This window comes from Theropithecus gelada, chromosome 11 (genome assembly GCF_003255815.1).
Source record: "Theropithecus gelada isolate Dixy chromosome 11, Tgel_1.0, whole genome shotgun sequence".
NCBI lineage: Eukaryota > Metazoa > Chordata > Mammalia > Primates > Cercopithecidae > Theropithecus > Theropithecus gelada.
This window is the reverse complement of record NC_037679.1, coordinates 39,719,815-39,744,272: the sequence shown is the minus strand read 5'-3', so window position 1 is coordinate 39,744,272 and position 24,458 is coordinate 39,719,815. Positions and strand designations below refer to the sequence as shown.

Genomic DNA, 24,458 nt, shown 5'->3' with positions numbered 1-24,458 from the left:
GAATAGCATATGAGATGGAGAAGGTCAAACCAATCCTTTTTTTCTTCCTTTGAGATTTAACTATTGTGAATGTTGGATGGTGCAAACCTAAATGATGATCTGCATACTTTCTCAATAATTCTAACATTAAGTTTAGTGAAGATAAGGTATTTCATTAAATTTGTATAGAAGAAGGCAGTTAAGTATGAATAATGAAAACAACGTATTGGCCTAGAGACTAGAACACTCGTTTTGACTTTAGTCCTTTCTAATAGTGTACCCTGTAGAGCAGACTGCTTAAATTAGCTAATCTTCAGTTTCCTAATTATAAATTAGAGATAATAATTATTTTCTTGCACACCTCAGAGAGTCATTTTGAAGACTATTTGTAAAATAAGGAATGTGAAATTGCTTTGAAAATTTTGAAGTGTAAATGTAGATTTTTTAGGTTAAAGTTTATCCATATTATACAGGAGATAATGACATCTTAGTGCTTATCAATGTTCTTGAACAGGTTTTCTTTATTTACCCATATAAGCTCTGGGGGAAAAAAATGTAAAATGTGCAGTTAATATTTACTCCAGCAAACACCCTCAATTACTTTATTATGCTAAAGAAAATGTGTTGGGCATTGATGGTGATATATTTGTATATGCCTATATGTATATGTGTGTATGTGTACAGCTATGTGTACACATACACACATATATGTATATGTTTATATACAAATGTATATGTATGGGCATATACAAATATATCACCATATTCTATATTGTTTGATAATTATTCCAAAATTATAATATATTGGGTCCTATTGCTAAAGGAGTGAATAGTGGGAGAATTTATATACATGCATATACATATCTAGACACATACATATAAAACGTATATATGTTTATATGTTATAAACATATACAAATATATACATATAAAATATAACTGTATATACAAATATATTTATGTATACACATTTCAGTTTTTCAGGGACACAATATCCTTCAGGATTAAAATACTCTATCAACATAGGAACAAATCTGATGTTTCTAATGTTACTGCAATCATTTGCATGATAGCCTTTAATCTCTAGTTGTGTTAAAAGTTGTAATTAAGTTAAAGTAATTGCAGGCATCTCAAGTTGACAGGAGAGATAATTTTGAGGAGCCTTCCTCAAAATTAATTATAAGCCTCCCTCTTATACCTAAAATCATAGTATTTTCACTTTTGACCCTCTTGAAAACATTTCTAAACTCATTTGTACAGTTGGTGGCAGATTATGGTGCTGCAGTATCACTTCTTTCTACCTCTTTCACAGTCTATCCTTCATCAAAATCTTCCAGCCTTTCCAAGTCCTAACTCTGGGAGCACCATTCTCAAGAATGGCCAAGGGCAGAAGAAAACACACACTGGCATGTTAACCTAGTTATAAACCCTGGGCTAGAGTGTCCCAGTCTTAACACACATCCCTCAGACCATATGCTGGTCCTCCTCTGTCTCTTCCCCAGACTTCAGTTTTTCCTGTTTCTATCTGAACACTAGTTATTTTGCTTTCTTTCCTACCTCCCTCTGTAGTTCTCTTCCCTTTACCATAGCTTCCAAAGAAATTGAAACTGAGAACCCATTCATAGATGGCCTCTGTCTTTTGCTCCTGGGAAAAGTGTTCATGAACTTTCAACTGGAAGTGCTGTTGAATAAATTTTGGGAGTAGGGGGAAATTGAGATACCAGACATCGTTTCTGAGGTGAAGACTGTGTGAATATGTAGGTGGAAAGTGAGGGCCACTACACTATCATCGCTACATCTATTCCCATTTGTTCTTGGAATCCCAAGCAAAGGAGATTTCTCTGAGTGCTACAATACACTTCCAGCCCCAGTATGGAAATCTGCCTTTTTGTAAAGTGCCTTCCATATGAGCCTGCTTACCATGCAGCTCAGCAATGATTATGCATATCATTACATTGGGTCATAGTGACTTTGTTGTAAGATTTATTATATTACAACATCACTTGATTACAGCAGAATATATATCTTCAGCCTTCCTAGTTTATTGCTAATATCACGTTATCATTTGCTCATAGCTGTATGCTGACAACCTATCATATTTAAAGGGGACACTGGGGATTTGTGAAAATTACTTTGCTTACATAATCTGTGTGGTTCAGCTACACCTACTAAAATTGTCTGGTTTCATTCTTAATCATATTCACATCCTGTACTGGCATCCCTTATGGAACATTAGGCAATATGAGCTGTTGATTTGTATCTACTTGTTGGTGAATAAAAAATGATACATAGCTATGGGTCACTGATACAACCAGTTGTCCTTGCCCTGCTTGATGGCATTTGATTATTAGAGTCGTGATTACATTTAAATATCTAAACGCATATATGCATCATTTTGTAAATCCAATTAAACTTTAACATGCTGTAGAGTTTAGATTACAATGGAAATTGTAAGCATAAGATTTCACCAAAATGTTTATATTTTGAATTACATTTTTAAGGGAATCAATCATTTGATACATGAATAAAATGTTACCATAATAGTAAATTTATGTCATTCTTTAAATACAGATTTAAAGTTCTAACATAAAAAATAGAATGAAATTTAAAGAATACCTTAGCTCCTCCAAACTTTCCTTCACTTCTCTGGTTAAAAAGTCTTAAAGTCTTAAATTCTCCCATTATTCACTCCTTTGAAAATAGGACCCAATATATGATTGTAATTTTAGATTAATTATCAATCAAAATCAGATTTAGTACTGATTCGTTTTTTCCCTCCTTGACAAAGGCTTGGAGGGAATGGGACATAGCACAAGTATGTTTAATGTTGGAGAAAGGGTGGAACGTCATGTAACAATAGCCCTAATAGAGCTGAAGGAAATAGCGGGCCTGGGTGAGAAGACCTATGGATAAGAAAAAGCCTATGGAGAGTGTGGGCAGCAGAGGAAATCTTCATGTATTTGTAGATTCACCATAATGAAGATGGTTAAGCTTGCTATGCATTAGAATTTAAGTCAGTGGGTAAGAATGTAAAGGTACATAACTTGGTTAAAAAAAACCCAACAACTGTAAAACAGAGTTGTTCAGAGATAGAATCATCTGCCTTAGAAAGAAGTGGATGAATCAATGCCAGGAGAGACTGACGGGAATTTTTTAGAGTTCCAAGGTGAATGGTCAAATTAAGGGCATTTCCTTCTTTAAGATTCCATGAATGTGCAAACCAAGTGGAGGTCTTGAGTGCATATAAGGTTTCAATGTACCTATGATGGTGATGGCATTGTCACCCGCTTGAAGGACTGTAGATCTAGAAGGGAAGAGCTGCAGAACAGATTTTCATATTATATAGACATAACTGTCCATTTAATAATTTTTAATTCGCAGAGATTGGCAAACTTCATTGTATATGGAGAATACATTAACAAAGCATATGAATTAGTGGAAAGACCAGGGATGTGTAGCCTGAAGTTGAACATCTGCCATGTACTGGTGAAATAATTTTTGATAATTTAGTATCTCTATTAGGCATATCCATATCCCCATCTATTGGAAAGATAACACAATGTCAGTAATTATGTTTTATACAATTATAAAACATATAGAAATAGTAACTTACAGAAATATAGCTGGCATTAATATAATCCGAACCTGGAACACTAGCGTCAGCTATCAGCTTTACTCTGTTGTTATTATCTAGAAGAAAATATAAGGAATAAATGCTAATTGGCTTTTTAAATTGTTACTACTTTTTTTTTATTATAAAAGTAACACAAAGGAGTTCATAATATAACATTCCAATTTCACAGATGGTGGCAAATTTTAAAAAGTTATTTATTCTCCCATACTTCTACCACCCAGAGACAATGACTATTAATATGTCCTTGTATATATTTCTAGAATTTTCTATACATATTCTTTGTATTCTAATTTTCTTTAGCTACAAATGGATATACAATCTGTTCTGCAAATCATTTTTTTAACTTACCTGTGTCTTTCCATATCAGCATAAACAAAGATATGTAGTTCATTATTTTAAAAAGTTATACAGCATTTCACTGTTTGAATATAACATAGTTATTTAACCTTTTATTATTATTTAAATGATCCACAATTATAAAATGCTGAATAGACATAACTGAAATTTTTGTGTATATGTAGGGAGTAAACTTGTAGAATATATTACCAGCAGTAAAATTTTTAGATTATATATATGCATTCCAAATTTTGAAAAACATTTCTAAATTGTTCTCTAACAAATCATACTCTGAACCAAAGTGTTTGAAAAATTTTGTTTCCTCTTTAACTATCACGAGGTATTATTAAACATCTTATGTTCTTTTGACAAATACAAATTGATGTCTCATAATATTTATTTTGATTTCCTTAAATACAAGTGAAACTGAATTTCTTTGCTTATGTTTATTAACCATTTTCATGCCTTTTCTATTAACTGCCTTTCACATTTTCTCATTTTTATTTTAAAAAAGTATGCTAAAACAGAAGGCTACATAGAGCCTTTTGTCATATGAATTAAAATTTTCTTCTTAGTTTGTCACTTGTCCTTGACTTTGTCTATCAATTTTACCATACAAAAATTTATATTATTATTCAATCAAATTTCTTATTATTTTTCTCTATGACTTCAGGATTTTGTACCCTTTGTCAAAGTTGTTTGTCATTACAAATTATTATTACTTTTACAAATGATGCTTTTTCTGAAAATTTCATGGATTTTTCTCATTTTAAGCATTTCAATCTTTGACCCATTCTGACTTTTTTTTTTTTTTTTTTTTTTTTTTTTTTTAGGAATGAGGTATAGATATATCTTTTATTGTGTATCTGTTGTCGTTGGAACAGCAAATAGTATCAATTTTTTAACATTTCATCTTTTCTCCCTAATTCGGAACACCACTTTGTTTTCTAGGTAGTTAGGTCTATTTCTAGACCATTCATTCTTTTCCATTAATTTATCTGCCTATTCTTTCTTTCAAATTTCTAATTACTACTTTTTAGAATATTTTAAGAGCTAGTAAAATTAGATACCCTGTACTCGTTACTTTTCTTCAAAGAAAAATGTCAGAAATTATTTTTCCTGAGAAAGTTTACCAACTTGATATTATAATTGAAACATTCAGTAATAATTTTAACTAAACATGGAAATGACATGAAATATCCACTGCTTAATTGTTTTGATGGGTTGTCTGTTTGTTTTCAAGGAGGCAAAATGGGTAAGCAGGATTGGGTCTGAATTCCAGATGATCCGCCTCCCATTATATGGCCTTGGGTAAATTGCTTAGCTTCTCTGCTCCTCGGTTACCTCAGCTATAAGGTGTCATTATAACACAGATTTTGTATAACCCTCTTGAAGAAAATAACACTGTTTCTTTTCTTATTGATTGAAAAATGAACCTGTATTTACCATGGTGAAGCACAATTCGGCCTCATTTGTAAAACGAATTCATGTAAGTGCACATTTACTCTGATCTTCAATGAATATTTTACAATGCATTTTTTAATGTTCCATAGGAAAACACTGCTATGCTCATAAGGGAAACTAATGCACAAAGCTAAGTGAGAATATTGCCTTTGCATTTGATGCTAGGTCTGTCGGAAGATGTTAAACAGGTTCATTACTTGGGTTAAATTACAAAGCTAAGAAACTATTAGGTCTACAGTTTCTTGCACCTGCATAAGTGAACTCGTGTGAACAAACGGAAAACCATGTATACTAACTTTAGTTAAATATGAACAAAGCAAAAGAAATATAATTTTATAGTCACTGCCAATAAAATACATTATTATAATTCAGTCAATATAAAATAAAATAAGGAAACAACAAAAAAAGTTAAGATGGTAGGCATTTAAAAATACTTCCTAGCTAAACCAAAACCAACAAATGCACATACATGGTTTTATGTTTGGGAAGCGGTTTTTTGCTCTATTCCAAGGCAGATCAGCATCAGTTGAAGAAAGATCCTGAAGAAATTTTGGTAATTCCTGTAAAATAAAGTTATTGCAAAGTTTACATTTATCAGAGATAAACAAGAAATTTCACTTATTAAAAGACAGTTATTTGTTCTAAACTTTTTTTTAATTTGTAAATTAAAAGCACTTATCATAACTGTGGAAATGAGATCAAGTTAACAGTAATGAGTTTCCCTAGGCTTTCACCAAAAATATCCTGAATAAAGTTGCTCAGTTGGGCTATTGCTCTTTCTGAGATAATTTCTTTGCACATTGGGAAGCCTTAAGATGTGGCAACCATGTTAGTGACCATTTTACATATGTTACTAATGGTTTCATCGGGTACACACCATTGTTTAATATTTTAATGTCTACTTAGTAGGAAGAGGGATTTCAATGATTTATTTTTTGTTTTTTCTCCTCAGGCAGTGTGATTTCATGCCTATTAATTGGTACAACATCGGTCAGTTTGAGAAGATGCCAGAGGTCAATTTCTGCTCTTAGTAAGCATTGTTAAATCAATAATGGAATGCAAAGGTGCGATTAAGAATTATCAGATGTAGATGAAGGGTCAAGAAGATCTATTATTGACATTTGATGAAAATTTATGATATTATTTACCTACCTTGCTCTTGGCAAAGCAAGCATCATTAAAAAGTCTGGTGTAAGAAAATATGTTCATTATTTTGTTGACCTGAAAATTTACATGTATGAAATTTATAGTTTTCCATTTTAGAAATCTCAACTTATCAAATTCCATAAAAAGCACTAAACATATGTGTGTTAACAATTTTTCAACATCAGTATAAATTATTTCTTTTAATTAGATAAGTTTCCCTTTCTTATTTTTTCCCAAAATTAAAATCTGGACAGTTGTTTACATATTGGTTTGTATTAAGGGACAGGAATGGCGTAAGATCTGAATTGTGATGTGTTGGCACCAAAGGCTTACAAAAACTTTTTAACCCAGTAAGGAGCCCTAGAACAGCTTCCTCATGTCAACGTTTTGGAAATACATAAAGAAGGGAGAAAAAAGGTGAGTTTAAATGGACTGAAAGAGCACTTATATTTTATAATTATTTCACAGAAAAGTTTCCATTTCTAGACTTAAGCAGCTCTGCCTTTGGTAAGCAATGCTCAAACACCAGGTTGATTGTTTGGATGGTAATGTTACACTGGGCAGTCTTATCCTTACCAGGGTGCACAAGGCCACAATTCTCCCTATTTAGCTCTATCTCTTTTCATTGGTACCCGAGATGAGTTCGACTGTTTTTGCATTCCTATCCTTTTCCTCTCTCTGGAACACCTTTTTTCCTTTACCTTCTCATTAGACTTCTGCTCATCCTAAAGTTCATCTTTAAAGTCACCTTTTTAATGAAATCTTTTCTGGTTGATATACAAACAGATTTGATCCTCAATCTTTATACATATCTCCATAATGATACAGTAAATTTGTAATTTTTACACATCTGCAGTTCTTACCATAATATGAGCTTCTTTATGGTAGAATTTATCATCATAATAGCTAATACTTGTGCCAGCTACTGTTCTTAGTATTGCTTATATTCAATCATTTTATATTCATAATTTAATAAAGTAGATATTATCATTTTACAAATGAAGATATTGAGGCACAGAGAGTTTAAGCAATTTGCCCAAAGTCACTTAGCTGGTAAGTGCTGATTTAATATATATCAATGTGCCAAATACAATGCCTATCACATAGTAGGAACTTATAAATATTTAAGATGTCAGTGAATATGTCCAGAGTTAAAAAGTTTATCAAATATATGCACCAAAATGTATTTATTAAAACATAATAATTTAATAATTTGCTTTAGAAATTCTTAACAAAGCATTAGACAAAACACAATTTTTAAAAAGTTCTTAAAACTATGGTCTTCAAAACAGTTAAACTAGAAACTTTCTCATATAATATACGTGAAAATGTTATTGCTAATAAAACTTTTTATCTACTCGGTCATGCATAATGTAATTATATTCGCCCTTATTCTAGTGAAATTACACTTTTGCTCCTGAAAAATTGAGAATTCTTGCTGTCTAAAGCCTAGGAAGAATTTTATGGCACCATTGATTTTGTTAAGTCCAGACCAATATTTCTTAAGAAGCATAACCAAAAGGCTGCAGGAAATACCATTAATCTTTTCTTATTTTTGTTATTATTCCCCAAGAGAGTGAAATATTATAATTCTGAATTATTTAATCCAATTGTTTTAGTCTTTGTTTCAGAAGTTCACACACTGGGAATTTCATGGAAAAAAATAAAATAGAAGTAATGTTTTTGGTGACATTTAGAAATCTGTCTTTCTTAATAACAAAATAATCACCTAAGTTAGAAAAGATGCTTATAAGTCTTAAAGTAGCTTGCAGATTTGATATCTACCTTATGTTTTTAAATAATTTCAATTTTATAGATATACAAAATGTTAAAAACAATAAAACTATTCCCAAATTTCAAGTAGATTTAAAGTGACAAAGTCTTAATTTTAAACATTTTCATTATATGATACAGCACTTATTCCATAGTAACTTTAAAAAGACCCCTGTAAAACATGGACATTGTTTATATGGTTTTGAAAAAATTTTTAGGCAGTTCTAGAAATAATTTTCTTATAATTTCTAGAAGCATCAAGTTCTGGTCTCACATTCATCTATATCACTAATGTAATCCAAGTAGGTAAACGTAAAATGAAATAATTTAGTGTCTAAATGTAAAATAATTACTTAAATATAAAACTACATGTATAGTATGACCTAAACCTTGAACACACACACAAAACCTAATGAATGTATCATTCTATATTTGCATCTACATCTGGATGAAAGGGCAGAGAAGAGACAAGGTCATGCTGCCAATACAGGGGAGGTCTGAAGAAGAGCACCTTTTCCTGACACAGTAGGTGAATAATTCTGATCAGGTTGCACCAGAGGCTGCCCAGTGTAACATTACTATCAAAACAATCAGCCTGGTAATTGGGTATTGATTATCAAGGCCAGAGTCCTTCATGGCCTTGCATGCTTAAAATGGACATGAAATGTGACACATGAAACGACTGGAGGTCTTGCAATGTTGTGACAACTGCTAGTAACATACCAAAAATTCTTCTTGAAACTTTAGGTTGTTGTTTGTGCAAAGCTCTTCAACATGTTGCAGGAAGGATTTCTTGCTTATTGGCCTCCAAGTAAAGAAGGGTATAGAATAGGGTCATGTTAGATTATATTTGTTCACGTTAGCATTGGCACTGGCTTCACTGTTAACAAGTGAAAGAACAATGGACATCCCCAAAACCACAAACAACACAGCTTTTTAAAGTCACTCTGTTATATTTATAAAATTAACTTTTCCTCTTTAAGCTCACTTTCTTTGTATTCATGGTACAAAATTCCTTCAATTTTTTAGTGACATTCAATAAAGGATTTAGCATTTTAATGAAGAACGTTTTTCAAGTAAATGTAAGAGCATAAAGTTATCATTGAATCCTAAAGCACATAATACCTCTTTGTCAGACAGAAAACATTTTATACACTGTAAGGTTTTAGAAGATATAAAATATTGCAGTGACCTCATTCTCATAATGACATGGTTTTCAAACCCCAAGGAGTTTTAATATCCCCGTATTACTTCCCAAGCTAAAATACAGACATGCAGGCTTCACCCCAGAGAGAGAGAAAGCATTTCTCCAGTTACCATGCAATTAGTCATGCTTTTATGATTTATATCCAGCTTGGAGGTTTTTCCAACAAACATACAAAAAGTGAATCACACAGTAAGGTTCTACTGAGTCAGTGCATCCAACTTTGATATTCAAAAAGAAGAAAAAAATATTTAACAAACTTACTTGATGGATTTTCTATAACTAAGTAACCTGCAATAGAGATTGTGTTAAATGCACTGTGAGTCAGAGTGGACAGCTAATTCTGAAAGAAGTGTAGATTAAAGTCAGAAAATTATAATAAATCAATAATATAAAATGTGCTATCCTTTTAACTAATATGTGATCATTATTTTAAATTTTATTTCTTTTTTGAAATTATATCATTTGGACTCAAACATGTCAAATAATTTACCTTCTTTCTCAAGCTAAAAAGTTGTTATTGTTATTATAAATGTCATTATAAATGGCTGAAAATGTTAGGCATTTAGGATACTACATTAAAAATAGATCATTTTTTAAAATATTGCATGGTATTTAGTGGTCTAAAAGAGTTAATGTGGATTTTAAAAATATTTCCTTTATATATAGAAAGTGCTGAACCCGACAGAATGAATCCATAAAACATGACATCACATTGGCTAAGTACTGTTTCATGAGTGAGTTTGGATAAATACACAGCAACAACAAATTATAATTATTTCCATTATTTTAGACCTATCTTTTGTGACAGATCATTGGCCAAATTATTTAAACTCTGTAAAAAGAGAAATAATTTTAACGGCTAAGTAGGCTATACACACACAAACTTAGAGAGGGGTGTATCATTAATAACACTTATGTCATGCACAACAAATTAGCACTGCAAAAAACACAAAAGGCACAAAATATAATGAAATGAACTAAGGAACATATGAATATTTCAAAGTTTTAAATTTAGAATAATATTAGGGATTTTACTATATTCTTTAATTGAAAAATATTTGTAAGAAGGTATTTTTTTTAAGTAAAGGATGAATAAAAGAAAAAAATTGGTTTGAAAAACATAGCATCATAAATATGAAAATGGTCAAAAAGAAGTGTGTTCAATGAAGAAAACATGAGTAAAAAGGAAGTATATTTCATTACAATACAGGAATTGTTGAAAAATATGTGGGTGCTGGAGCAGGTATTACAAAGTGGAATGTTAGAATTCTCAGTTAATGATGGGTGCCCCCAAACAGAAAGAGATATTGTATCTTCCAGCTTCTCAGAGTAAACATAAAGTGGTAGACTATTCCATTACCAAACAGGGCATCTAAGTGACAGAGTAGCAGTAACTAAGCAAAGAGTCTTGGTGGATAAGCTTAAGAGTGCCCCACAATACCCTAGAGTGATTTAAAGAAAGCAAGAAAGAATTCCTGACTTTACATGGATATGGAGCTGGCTGAAAGGGCTACCAAATGAGAAGAATCTTTGATTTGGGGAAGGGAAAGTGGAATGTCTGAAGATTGGAGGCCCTGGAAATGTCTCTGACACAGTAACAGATGCAGTGGGGACTGAAGCAACAATCAATCTTTGTGGAAAATAATTACCCCTCAGCAAAGACCAGCAAGAAAGAAAGATAAACTACAGGCTACATCCACACATACTACCTAGCTTCCTTAAGATAACTTATCCAATGCTTCTATGCTACCTTGTTCTTCAGAAATAGGAAAGAATACAGGGTTGTGTTGGGCAAATTCTGATCAACTGAACTTAAGATATATATGACTGAGATGCTTTGATTACCAAGGTCTATTTCCCTGCTACCACATGGACATAGAAACTCTTGAGCTTTGTGGAGATAACTTTCACAATAACAGCAAATATTATTCCATTGTGATTGGTAAAATTTAAGCACACTGTATCTGATTTAGTGACAGGCTAGTGGTCCACCTATATAAGGATAGTGAGACTGCCATCCTATCGCAGAGAGATTCATTTTTCCTAGAGGATTATTTGAGCCGGTACTGCAAAAGTATTTTTACTGGGATAACTGGAATTTAAAGTAGATGTTAGTTTCTGGGAAAACATCAATAAACCATTTGAAGAATCGGTATACATTTGTGAAATCCCTAAGAGACATTAAATGTGAATAATCACATTAAAGAACAAGTGAGCAAGAAATAGCTAAAGCAAAATATTATTCATATTATTGCTCTTCTTTCTTTAATCATGTCTATTCTTCATTTCAGAAGTTATGATTAATTGAATAAATATACATTTTTTGTTTTAAGTCCATGTCTTTTCAGTGAAAAACTCTACCAAAAGTTGCTGTTTCACTATTCTTAATTCATTTTGCATTTAAAATCTCTCCCTAAAGATTCTTTTTTTTTTTTGTCAGAAATACATCATTGTAAATTTAGTAAGTGCTATGAAACTCAGATTTTTAAAAGTTCGTACAGATGCCATTGGTGCCTAACTAATATCACCTGGGCACTCAACATTCCAATGCAAGGAGATAGTTTCCCACTACAAGGACCTGCCATTCTCCCCTGAGTGTTTCCTGCATACAGGCTAGAAGCATCGGAGAGTAAATGTCCCAAGAAACATCCATCAACCAATGACTAACCAGAGTTGGGGGATAAATACCCCAGCTCCCTCACCCCTCAAGGGGGATAATAATGATGTGCGTTTCATGATGTCCACCTAAAGATATTTTAAGCCATAATGGGCTATATTGGATTTGGGTGGATATTTGTGAATTCTTGCCTTTTATAAAATATGATGCCTTTATTGGTTTCAAATACCTGCTCGAACAATTACCAGTTATGTTATCATGTGCAATACTTAATTTTTCTGTGCCTCAGTTTCCTAGTTTGGGAAACATATGTAAATTAAGTTCATATAGTTAAAGATCTTTGGCTTTAGTAAGCAATACATAATTACTGGTTACTATCATTAGTATGATAACTATTATTCCTAGTTTATTTTGTATATCTCATGCTGCTCCTATCCATGCTGCTGTATAATTGATACTGATATAAGGAAGGGATTTTTTCCATTATTTCCAAAAGAATATTCTCTTAATTGTACTCAAAGATGGATAGACTATATTGTGCTAAAATATAGTAGTCACAAATGTCTAGATTTCAAATCCAAGTCTGGATTTCTAGCTCTCAATTCAAGATCCCAAACAAATCTCTAATACAATGACCATAATAATTCAGTTTTCATGTAATCATGTAAAACATTTCTAACCATGCTCACATTTCTGACATTATTCCTTGTAACTCCTCTTCATGCATCCTTTTTGCACTCCAGATATTCTCTATGTATCCCTCCCTCTCAATTTTATACCATTCCAGGCATTCTTCCTACAATGGAAATTTTACTTATTCTTTAATACGATTCAAATGTTAACTACCCTATCGATCTTACTCTGTTTTACTAAGAAGAAAGTAATTTCATTTCCCTGTAAAATCGAATTTCCAAGGACAAATCATCTTCTATGTTGTATTATGGCTATTTAAGTCCCTGCATTAAGGATACAAGCATTTGGGTTCATATATACTTCAGGGCTGGGGCAGGATTACAACTTGGCTTACTAGATGTCCCCCATAACATTATTCATAGTAAACATTAAATAAATCATATCAAATATAAAATTGTGGATGAATTCAGATTAAGATACACAGAAAGCAAAATATGAATATTCTGGTTTTATTGTGAGAGAATATCTGAATTGAATACATTTCCCACTAAATTATTAAGAAACTAAGAATTCTCAAGAGGTCCTAACTCAAAGTTTTAAATATGTATAATCAATAGATTTATCAACAAAAAGCATATGAGTCTAAGCAAAAGCCATATTAGATAACCTAACATTATAAATTAACAGGTGCACTTTGTTAGGAAGTTAGATAAATGAACAATAAAATTCCTCTTTCCTACTCAAGTGATAAATAAATAGGCACAGACTTTAAGAGAAAGAGAGGTGGAATCTGTTTTGGCTTTATTTTCTTTTGTATCATTCTTTTTTATCTAAATCCAATCACTTTTTAGAATCTGTTCTTCGCATTTATGTTTATGTAAGATAAGAAATAAAGTTTCTAGTAGTCCAGTTTTTATGTTATTTTCTAGTCTGTACTTACGTCACAATCATTTGTGAGTTGAAATCTTCAAATACCTATCAGGAATGCTCAAATTGAGAAGACACTTTGAGATCAACTACCTGACTATTTTAAGTAAAAGTTAGATATTTCCTTACTCATTGTTGTCTATAGTATACTTATCATTGCTTTGGTTCTTAGCCTCATGTTGTACAGGTGTATTTATCGCTCAGGTATTGGCTACATTCTAAATTGTATTTTTCTGTGAGGTTTTAAACTTTAATGTTTATATAAAAATATTAACTTGAATAATTTATAGAGAGAATTAGAAAAGAAAATGGGACATACTATAAGGAAAATGCAGTAACTTATCACTGATGAGGGATAATTAAATTCCTAATAGGTAAAACTGTTTGCTTAAATAAGCACTAAAAACTCACAGAAATTGATGTGCATGAAAATCAACAATGCTATTTCAGGAGTGCTAGTTTTGAATGAAGTGATCCAAGGAGATACTCAAACATACTCAAATAGAAAACTTTATATTAACATTTTAAAAACTTAAAAAAACTGTTAAATGGAAAGTATTTTTAGACTGGTAGGATATTCTCATTCACTCATGATAGTGAGTCTGACTGAATATAGTCAGACTATATTCAGTTCATTACTGGATAAATCAATTTGGGAACAGTCCAGATTTCAATAAGATAACTGACTAATTTCCAATAGAAAGGGCTAAACACTTTTTATTACATGAATCTTAACTGTCTTAAATTCTATATCTTTTGGTTGAAAAGTGTCTTATTTCACGTCTGGACTCATTTCTTTAAAGCCTACCAAAAACTTAAATTCCACTCAGATTACTCTTGATGGATCTAGAAGGGAAGCATTTATTTATGTTGGCAGTGGTGATTGAAGACCATATTGTCACAGAGACTCAGCTTTCCCTCAAGGTCAATTAGTTGAAATCTATAGGGAATTAAAATATAGTCCTAATAGAGAGCCACAGATGATAGCCTATAGTTGAGCAGCTTCAACCAGCATTATCAGTGGTATGGGACAAAGTGAGAAACTTTTTTTCTACTTAACCAGTGATGTTAAGTTAAAAATAAAAGAATCTCAAATTTGTCAATTGATGTAAAAATATGTATTTGTATCCCATAGCATGTACTTGCTACTTAGATTAAATTTGTGAAGAATCTATTTCTCCAGTAAAATATTAATATTTCCAAGTTTTGTATGATACTGAGTGTGAGTTTTCAGTTTGTATATTTCATCAAGTCATTAATAACACATAAATTACATCTACTTCTACAGTATTCTATTGCTTATCCAAAGCATCTACTTTAATGCTTTTAGAGGTGCCTCAATTTTCGTTATTTCCTATTATTTTTCTTTATTCTGGGTTTGAAAATAATGTTCTTTCACATCCTTCTTCATTCTTTCACCAAATCATTGATGTTTCTGTGGTGCTCAATATAAACTTAAAATATCCTAACCCATGGCTGGTCCTATACAGTTGACTCTAAAACTTTATAAGAGAAACATACTATAAGTGAGTAATAGAATACTTTTCATGTATTTATTTATGTATGTATTTATTTTTTTTTTTTGAGACGGAGTTTCACTCTTGTTGCCCAGGCTGGAGTGCAACAGTGTAACCTCGGCTCACTGCAACCTCCGCCTCCCGGGTTCAAGCAATTCTCCTGCCTCAGCCTCCTGAGTAGCTGAGATTACAGGCACCTGCCACTATGCCCGGCTAATTTTGTATTTTTAGTAGAGACGGGTTTTTGCCATGTTGGCCAGGCTGGTCTCGAACTCCTGACCTCAGGGGATCCTCGACCTCCCAAAGTGCTGGGATTACAGGCATGAGCCACCATGCCTGGCCATGTAATACTTTTTTAAATCAGGAAGACAATTAATAGTAAATGATATGTATTACTTTCTCAACATGTCTTCTCGTATGTGTAGGATGAATCAGTTTAAAAGAAGCATTAAATTTGAAGGATATCTCTTTGGAGGCAATGTGTCTTCCTTTCTCATCACACTATTTCCAGTGCCTAAAACAGTACTTAGCACTTGAGAGATACTCAATTATTATTTATTTTTATTTAATCAAGATGAAATGGCCTTTTAGATGAGAAGCGAATGCAATATTCTTGCTGATGTTAAAGAGCTCAGATGTATGATCCCCAGTGTGGCAGAAGTTGAATTTTCCTTATTACTAAGCCTTTCCACACCAGTACATTTGAAAAAAAAGTTCTTGCCAAAAGTCTTCTTTTGTCATCCATGTATTCTAGATGAAAACCATGGGCATTGTTTAGCTACATCAGGGGCAACAGGGTAGAATTTGTAGATAGAGAGGAGAAAGAGACTGATCAAACCTGCGTGAAGAGATGAATCGGGCTCTGAGCAAGGACTCAATGAATAGGAGACACCAGAAGACATTACACCAGCTAAAAAGAAGGCCTTACTGTCTGTTAGCCAGGATGGCAGGCAGGCAATAACATTTCTCTGTTAGGTGTTAGAAGCAACCTCAGAAAACTAGATTTGAAACAAGACAGATCTACTTTAAATGGTATGATGTATGTAGAGGTGTTCTATAAAGGTTCTGACTAACACAAGTGATTAAGTTTAGCTCTGTCAGGGTAAGGGCTCTGACTGAGCAGGGTACTATTCACTGATTCTAGGAAAGAAAATTTGGTGTTAGAGGAAAGCAAGAAAAAAAGAATGAAAGAAGCAAGGAAAGAAAGAAAGAAAAGAAAAGAAAAAGAAAGAAAAGAAAGAAAGAAAGAAAGAAAGAAAGAAAGAAAGAAAGAAAGAAAGAAAGAAAGAAAGAAAGAAAGAAAGAAAGAAAGAAAGAAAGAAAAGAAAGAAAGAAAGAAAAGAAAGAAAGAGGGAAAGAAGGAGAGAAAGAAAAGAAAAAGAAAGAAAAGAAAAAGAAAGAAAGAAAGAAAAGAAAGAGAAGAGAAAAGAAAGAAGAGAAAGAAAATAGGGAAGGAGTGAGAGAGAGAGAGAGAGAGAGCGAGAGTGAGAGAGAGAGAGAGCAAGAGAGAGAGAGAAAGAGAGAAGGAGAAAAGGAATAGGAAAAGGGTTCTATTTTATGATGATGAAGAAAGACATTTAGCAGAGTTGCTCAACCAAACTACCTCTGAGTCTGGAATGGCCCAGAGGTTAACTTTGAGTGCTGGTTGAAAATTGATATTTTATGTGTAATGTGATCAATTAAATCTTTAGTTTAACAGCGTCTTACTTTGACAAATGTTTGAATCCCATCAAGCAAGTCCTCTGAAGGAAATGTATTTTCATGAAAGTATTTTAATTCTGTCAATGGGAACTTGGTAACTAGTTAATCTGAAGTTAAAACAAGGTTACTTATGATTCCCAAATGCTAAATGTGATTAGAGTAGAAACATACCAGGCTTCCTGATTTTAATAATGCAGAGTACTATTCATGGTTAAACAGACTATCAGGAGCTTTGGCCCCATTCAGCCTTATAGCTCATGAAGACAGACTCTTCTTTAGTAAGTCGTGTGATTTTGAAATCAAATGCCTTTTTATTCTCTGCCTCCATTCATATTCCTCCATTCATATTCTTCCATTCATATTCCTTCATTCTTTGCATGAAGAAATTTATTATGTTTAGGGCACTCAATCAGTTACTGAGGTCCCTGCTAGTGCTGATATTCTGCTATGCTGCTCTCAGAATGTAAAAAACAATGTTTGTGCCAGTATACAAATGGCATTTCTGAGCATCAAGGGAGTGCCTGGAAGCATGCACAGTTGGCTACCCATTGGTCAGTGCAGAAATAATGTTTCCATGAAATATGCCATTCTGTGTATGCACCAGAGAGTCAGGGAGCAAGAAATGTCATTGTCTTGGTCCTGACAGGTTAATCACCTAGAGTTGCAGAAATGAGCTTGTATGAAATGTAAATATAGTTTCCACCCATCAGATGTGGAACTCAGTTCTTGTGTCATGTTAATAACAGAATGAGAAGCCTGTATAGGAATCTAGATGCAAACTTAATTTGCTATCAAACCCAACACAACATGGGAACACTGCAAATTCTCAGGACATGCACATTATGAGTCAATGTGCATTTTGATAAGATTAACTTGACCATTATCAATAGCATGCAATATTATAAAGGACATGTTGTAAGTAGAAAGTATAGCTTTTTGGGGGAGCTTTGGAAAAAACAGTGCATTAAGCAAAAAGATGTTCAATATTATGTATTTTAAAATATAGAGCACACCACATGACAAGATTAAAATAATCACAGCAGAGTTCTGCATTACCACAGTAACTTACTGGATGACAAAAATCTCCTTGCGTCTAAAGAAAAATGAAGAGTATCTGGAAGTAAAGATTCATTATTTATTTAGTATACAAACACACTGAATTATTTTTGATTTGTTATTACAAGAACATGAGCATTAAGTATCTCCAACTTCATTCTAAGTATAGAACATTTCTTGTATTCTGAATTCACAAATTTTTGCCATTGTTTGCAAAGATAGTTTAAGTTTAGAACAGAAGTAAAATATACGACCACAATTTGTCAAAGAATGATGACACTTAAAATGCAAACTATTAGGATTTCATGTATCAGTCAAAAATTATGAGTCATTATTGAACCCAAAATAAAAATTGCACTACTAAAAGTTTTCCAGTTTCTGCAAGTTTGAGTCAACACTAAAATGCCATCACTTCTTTGCTTCATATCATGAGACAACAAAGAAATCCAAAGAGGCACCTCTTTCTTTACACTCATTCTCATCATAGAAAATGCTGCTGAGGAAGAATTCCATGGGTTTTTGTCTATTTAAGAAAGTTTACATTAATATTCTGTAGTATGCTTCTAAGTTACACACATACACACACACACACACACACGTGTATCTTGATACCTCAGAGACAGACCTGGGCTAGCTTGTAGCTCTCCTGCTTATTAACTGTATGACCTTAGACATTTACATAAACTAGTCCTATCATCATTTTTTAAATCCATCTGTAAAATGGGGATAGGAGTACCTACCACTAAGGGTTGAAAGAGTTAAGTGAAATCCCTACATGCAGAGTTTAACACAGGAGTTGCTCATAAACAGTAGCTATTATTTTGTTAGCAAATTCTATATATGAAAGTAGACTGGGGTAGTATTCAATTTTACAAATATAAATCATGATAATAACAATACCAAAGGTATTCTGGTTTACAGTTTACAAAGTATGCATGTAGAATTTTTTTTAAGCAGTAATCTTTCTGAAGACATAACCGTATATTTAACAAACATTCAACATGTACACTTCTAAAGTTATTGAAGAAAGAAAATTATTGAAGAAGATTTCTTTTAAAATAGAAATGTTTCCAACTCATTAGAGTGTTTGCTTTATTTTGTTGTGAATTTTAATTCTATTCGTGATTATTGGATTGGGCTTTGAGGCTTAAAATAATGTGCCATTACATTCACTCAACTAAAATAGGCAGGGTAATTAGTAGGAAGTGGTGCGTAAAATTTTTGAAAAAAAAAATGAGGAATAAAGAAACTGAGTTTTTGTCAAGTAAGAATATCAGTGACATTGATTAATATTGTTTTACTATTCTTTTCTGATTTAGTCTGCATAAGAAACAAAACTTCCATGACTTAAATGTGGAAAGAAGATAGTAAAAATTAAACTTATTTAGCAAATAGCCTTTTTAGCTGATGAAAATTCTGTTGAGTTATTTAATTATAAGTGATGTGGCTCTCATGGGAAGGTAATCATTTTACAGTTAAACTAGTTAAAGGCAATCCACAAAGTGAGTCAGTCTCAGTGATACAGGTCTGTGTCTTACCTGTGCGTGTCTGTGTCTGCTGATCTTGCCAATAAGAGCTCTAAGAAACCTAACTTCAATGAACTAAGTGGTGGTATTTTGCAGGAGCCATCACAAAATGTTGTTCTGTGTGTTTATTAAATAACAAAACACAAGGATCATTTCCTAATTTGGTAAGTGTGAAACAGATGAGCCCAAAATGTTAAATATTCTTCCTAAGAATTATAGTTTGTGTTACCTAAACTTAAACATAAAATGTGAATAATTTTTGTGCATAATATAATTATTCCAGTTGAGAATTTAAAATATTATTATGGTACATCCTTGAATTTTTTTCATGGAATTAAAGAGCACTACATCTTTATTTGACTTCTGCTCTCGCTTGGGAAGAAATAGTATAGAGTGAGAGAAGGCATTTTTTAAAGTTTTGCGAAACAAAGTGGAACATAATTAAATAATGAGAATTTACAAGTAACAAAAATTACAGAATGGGCTTTAAAATGTAAATATACAGGCAGAGAGTATAAAACAGTTAATAATTTCTAAAATATGAAACCATAAATCCTTGGAAGGACTTAGCACAAGCACCATGTTTGTTTTTTGTTTTATTTTTGCCTAGTCAATAACTTCCTAAAATTATTATTTTAATTATTGATTACAGATTCTTCTTTTATCATTTATCTTTTGGACATGGGAAAACATACAGGACTGAGAAAAATTATGAGCTCAATTTTGCATGAAAAATTTAGCAGGCTGGAATAAAAAGGACATGCCTAAGAATCAAGTAGAGAGAGCATATGTTAGCTGGGTAGTTTTTGTTTTGTTTTGTTTTGTTTTGTTTTGTTTTGTTTTGTTTATGACGGACTTTCACTCTTGTTGCCCGGGCTGGAGTGCAATGGTGCGATCTTGGCTCACTGCCACTTCCAACCTCCTGGGTTCAAGTGATTCTCCTGCCTCAGCCTCATGAGTAGCTGGGATTACAGGCATGTGTCACCACGCCAGGCTAATTTTTGTATTTTTAGTACAGATGGGGTTTTGCCATGTTGGGCCGGCTGGTCTCAAAATCCTGACCTCAGGTGATCCACCCACCTAGGCCTCCCATAGTGCTGAGATTACAGGCATGAGCCGCCACGCCCAGCCTATTAGCTGGGTAGATTTAAGAGAAATTATGGAAGTTCCTTCCTGCAGATAACAAAGACATGTGGTAGAAGTCTGCCAACAATTTAGGGAGCTAAATCAAACTTCTTGGTTCTCACTCCTAGAATCTACCATCAGTCTCTGATTGACTTTGAATGGATTGAGATCTTCAAACACCTCAAAACAGGTGAAGAGCTTTAGAGCTTCACCAAATGACAGAACCCAGGTGTATGTACATGCAGCTAATTATATTTGTTATTTTTTCCAGTCTTATTGTCCATTGTCTTAGTGACTTTATGAACATAAAAATATTGCATAAATAGTAAAGCTGGACACAGATCTCTGTACTGAAGAATTAATGCCCAAATCACTTAATTGTTACTTTAATGCATTTCTGTAATAAGTCCAGCAAAGCATGTTATTATGTGCCATTAGAATTACAAACAACTGTGAATACTAGAATCACAACAAACAAGTGAAAAAGTGAAAAGCATGGAAACTAATATTTCCAATTTTGCTATTATTATGGGTAATATATACTGATTCTCTGTGTGTAACAAAATAAAAATTATCTGAAATATTATTTCACTTTTAAACCCTTTTACAAATAATGCAATATGTCAATAAATAAACATAGAAGTGGAAAAATACATAATGAAGAATGAAGGTCAAATAAAGTAGACCCTGAATTACAAATAACCAATAGTAAACAATCTATACATTCATTGCCCACCTTTTTCATGATCTGAAACTCTTCTGTAGCTGCCATGACAGTCATTGCAAAAAAACAAAAATAAAAACAAAACAAAACAAAACAAAAAAAACCTACTTTTTTTTCCCTTTTTTTGAGATGGAGTCTCGCTCTGTCACCCAGACTGGAGTGCAGTGGTGCAATCTCAGCTCACTGCAACCTGCACTTCCTGGTTCAAGCGATTCTTCTGCTTCAGCCTCCTGAATAGCTGGGACTGCAGGCACGTGCCACCATGCTGGGCTAATTTTATATTTTTAATAGAGATGGGGTTTCACCATGCTAGCCAGGCTGGTTTCAATCTCCTGACCTCAGGTTATCCACCCTCCTCGGCCTCCCAAAGTGCTGGGATTACAGGCATGAGCTACCAAACCCGGCCTTTTCTAATTTTTTATGATGGCTGTATTTAGTGTTCAGAAGTAGAGAAAGGGGCAAGCTGTGAAAATACATAGTGCTTAGGGGATTGAATCTCACCACACTCTGCCTAGAATGTAACCTTGTTGATAAACAATACTTTCTCCAACTGTTTAAAAACATGACATCATAAACAGAAACAGTGCTTTTTCACTTCATTATATTTCCTGAAGATATACTTATTAAGGATTTTTTCAGGGGCTACTAAGTACTCTTTTCACAAAATGCAAATGCCTACCAGTGTTGGGGAGGGGAGCGGTCTTAAAAGTTTACATTTTAGTATGAACAGATTCAACTGTATTGTTCAAATAGCTAAAATTAATTGCACTGAGAGATTTGAATTTTTTCCCTTATACATTTTCAGGTGTAGAATAAAGGGATGGGCCACACAGGCCTGAGGAGGGGCAAAAGGAACTAAGGATGGAGTGCAGGAAGGAGACTAGGAGGATACCACTAAAATTCATTTGGCCCATACGGGGAAAGGAGGAAAAACTTTCTTTGATGATGCAGAATGATTCCTTAAGGACTGAGACACAATCTAGTAGTAGCAGTGCTTGTGTTCCTATGATATGGTTTCACTTAGGTGAGTTACCCTGGGAATCTGTTATTGATTCTTTTTACATATTTGATATTTTATACATAATATTTCTCATATAGAAAACTATGTCTTGGATAACTTGCAATCATCTGACACTTAAATCTTTGGAGTACTATCCATTTGTGGATAGGACAAACGTAAAGATCAACATCTGAATGTTTAAAAAGTCAGCTGTCATATCCAAGAAAACACATTTCCTTGCAATTTAGTGATAACACTGAATAACCTTCATTTTGTAGCATTTGGAAGGACTTTGCTTATCAGATGACACTTTCCTCTATAGCACGTATTAGATATTTTTAGAAATGCTGGCAATATACTTGCAAAGTCCATCTATTAGATAAAGACCAACTTTAATAAGTGACAACTACAAATGAATAATTCTTTTAGAGTCCAAGACCTTTGATGCCATATTTTCAAAATTAATAATTTTTTAAATTTTAACAGAGCTGAGCAAGTACTTGGTAACAATTACTTTGTGCTTATAAGCATTACATATTATTGAATCTTATAAAAATGCAAACTTGCTAAAATAGCCTGATGGTAGTTTTCATTAAGAATTTGACAAATTATCTTAATAGACAAGTTTTCATAATGTGCTAACATTTTGAATAATTGACAATGCTTTTAAAAGGATTTATAATTTTTTTTCTTTAAAATTGTGTACTTTATTATTTCCAATAGGTACCAGTGAAACATATTTAGTACAGGTTTTTACTTTTCCTTCTGAAGGTAATTTTTTACTTTATATTTAATTTTTAAATACAAAGACATTTAAAAATGATATCATATACAACTTAGACTTTTATGTACTTTTATACTGAAACAGTTATCAAAAAGCTTTTATAAAAATGGATATAAATAATATCAAGTCATTATAAATTTAATTAATTTAAACCTGTGATTGAAAATGTGGACACTTCCAGAAAAGTTTCATGTAAAAATCTATCATATGAAATGAATTATTAAACATAATGTCAAAGGTTTAATGTGGAAAAATATTTGTCTCAGGAAAATAATCCTGATTCAACATTATAGTCCGAAGTTCATATTTAACTCAAAATATAAGGAAGATTAAGTGATTCTCCGAACACCAGTGAGAAGTGTGTAGAAGACGGAGGTCACTCTTTGAAAGAAGATCTCTGTGACCTGTGTAAATTAGAGCCCCACAAACACTTCCAACAAGCATAGGTCAGAATAGGGTCATGGCTCCAGGCCCTCTGGACCACAGTTCGCCCACAGGAGTGTGCTCACCGCGTTAATCTCTCGTCCTTCAGTTCCAGGTCTGCCACTGTGATGAGCTGATCCAGCTTGAATTTAGTGTCAATAATTTCTGCATCCCGAGGAGAGTATGTGCCACCTTCTTTTTGCTTCTGTCGAATTCTAAAATAAGTGGAGTAAAGTCCAACAAGGGAGTTTCATAGAAAGTATATAAAATTAGGTTTAGTTTTCTTTTTAAATAAAGACATTTAGTCAAATAATTTCTTTGTTAAAATCACCTCTCTGAATATGTTACAAATTTATAGCTACTCGACTTCTTTTTCTTGTTTTAATTTCATAGAACCTATTCTACTTTCTTTTTTGTTTCTAATAAGTTATTGGGATGGAGTTCCAAATAATTAGTTGATGAAGCCCTGAGTCATTGGTACATTTAAATATAGAGCCAAGAAGACTTATGCTGTGATCTTGTTTCTCTTCTCTCTAGCTACCTCATTCATTTGTCACATAAAGGAACTATGCCAAAGTGAAAATAGCTCAATGCTATCAATACTAGTGCTAACAGATAATGCCCCATTGTTTTCACATATATGAAATATTTTTACATGCATGAAAATACTTAAAAATTATTTTCAAATCATCTTATTGAATTTTTATAAAAGTATTGTGAGTAGATATTATCTTTATAATCAGAAAATTTACGTTCAAAAATAAAAGTCACATGAATCTGAGAATCAAATCAGATTCTTTTCATCTTAAGCCCTTTACATGCTTATTTCTCCATGACACAGTATGGTATATTACAAAGTAATGTTTAGCTATTCTATCTTTCACAT

At 32.7% G+C, this 24,458-nt stretch overlaps 1 protein-coding gene across 2 annotated transcripts in view; it reads right to left on the bottom strand.

Annotated features, from left to right (window-relative positions):
* PTPRQ (protein tyrosine phosphatase, receptor type Q) overlaps positions 1-24,458 on the bottom strand; it is a 251,518-nt gene that overhangs the window by 18,234 nt on the left and 208,826 nt on the right. The window contains exons 35-39 of one of the 2 annotated variants that reach the window (XM_025403264.1): positions 23,659-23,787; positions 9,801-9,827; positions 9,056-9,137; positions 5,883-5,973; positions 3,593-3,669 (exon numbers count right to left, since the gene is read on the bottom strand). In XM_025403264.1, coding sequence (XP_025259049.1) covers positions 3,593-3,669; positions 5,883-5,973; positions 9,056-9,137; positions 9,801-9,827; positions 23,659-23,787 — 406 coding nt within the window. The remainder of the gene's footprint in view (positions 1-3,592; positions 3,670-5,882; positions 5,974-9,055; positions 9,138-9,800; positions 9,828-23,658; positions 23,788-24,458) is intronic. The other variant, XM_025403263.1, reaches the window with a different exon arrangement.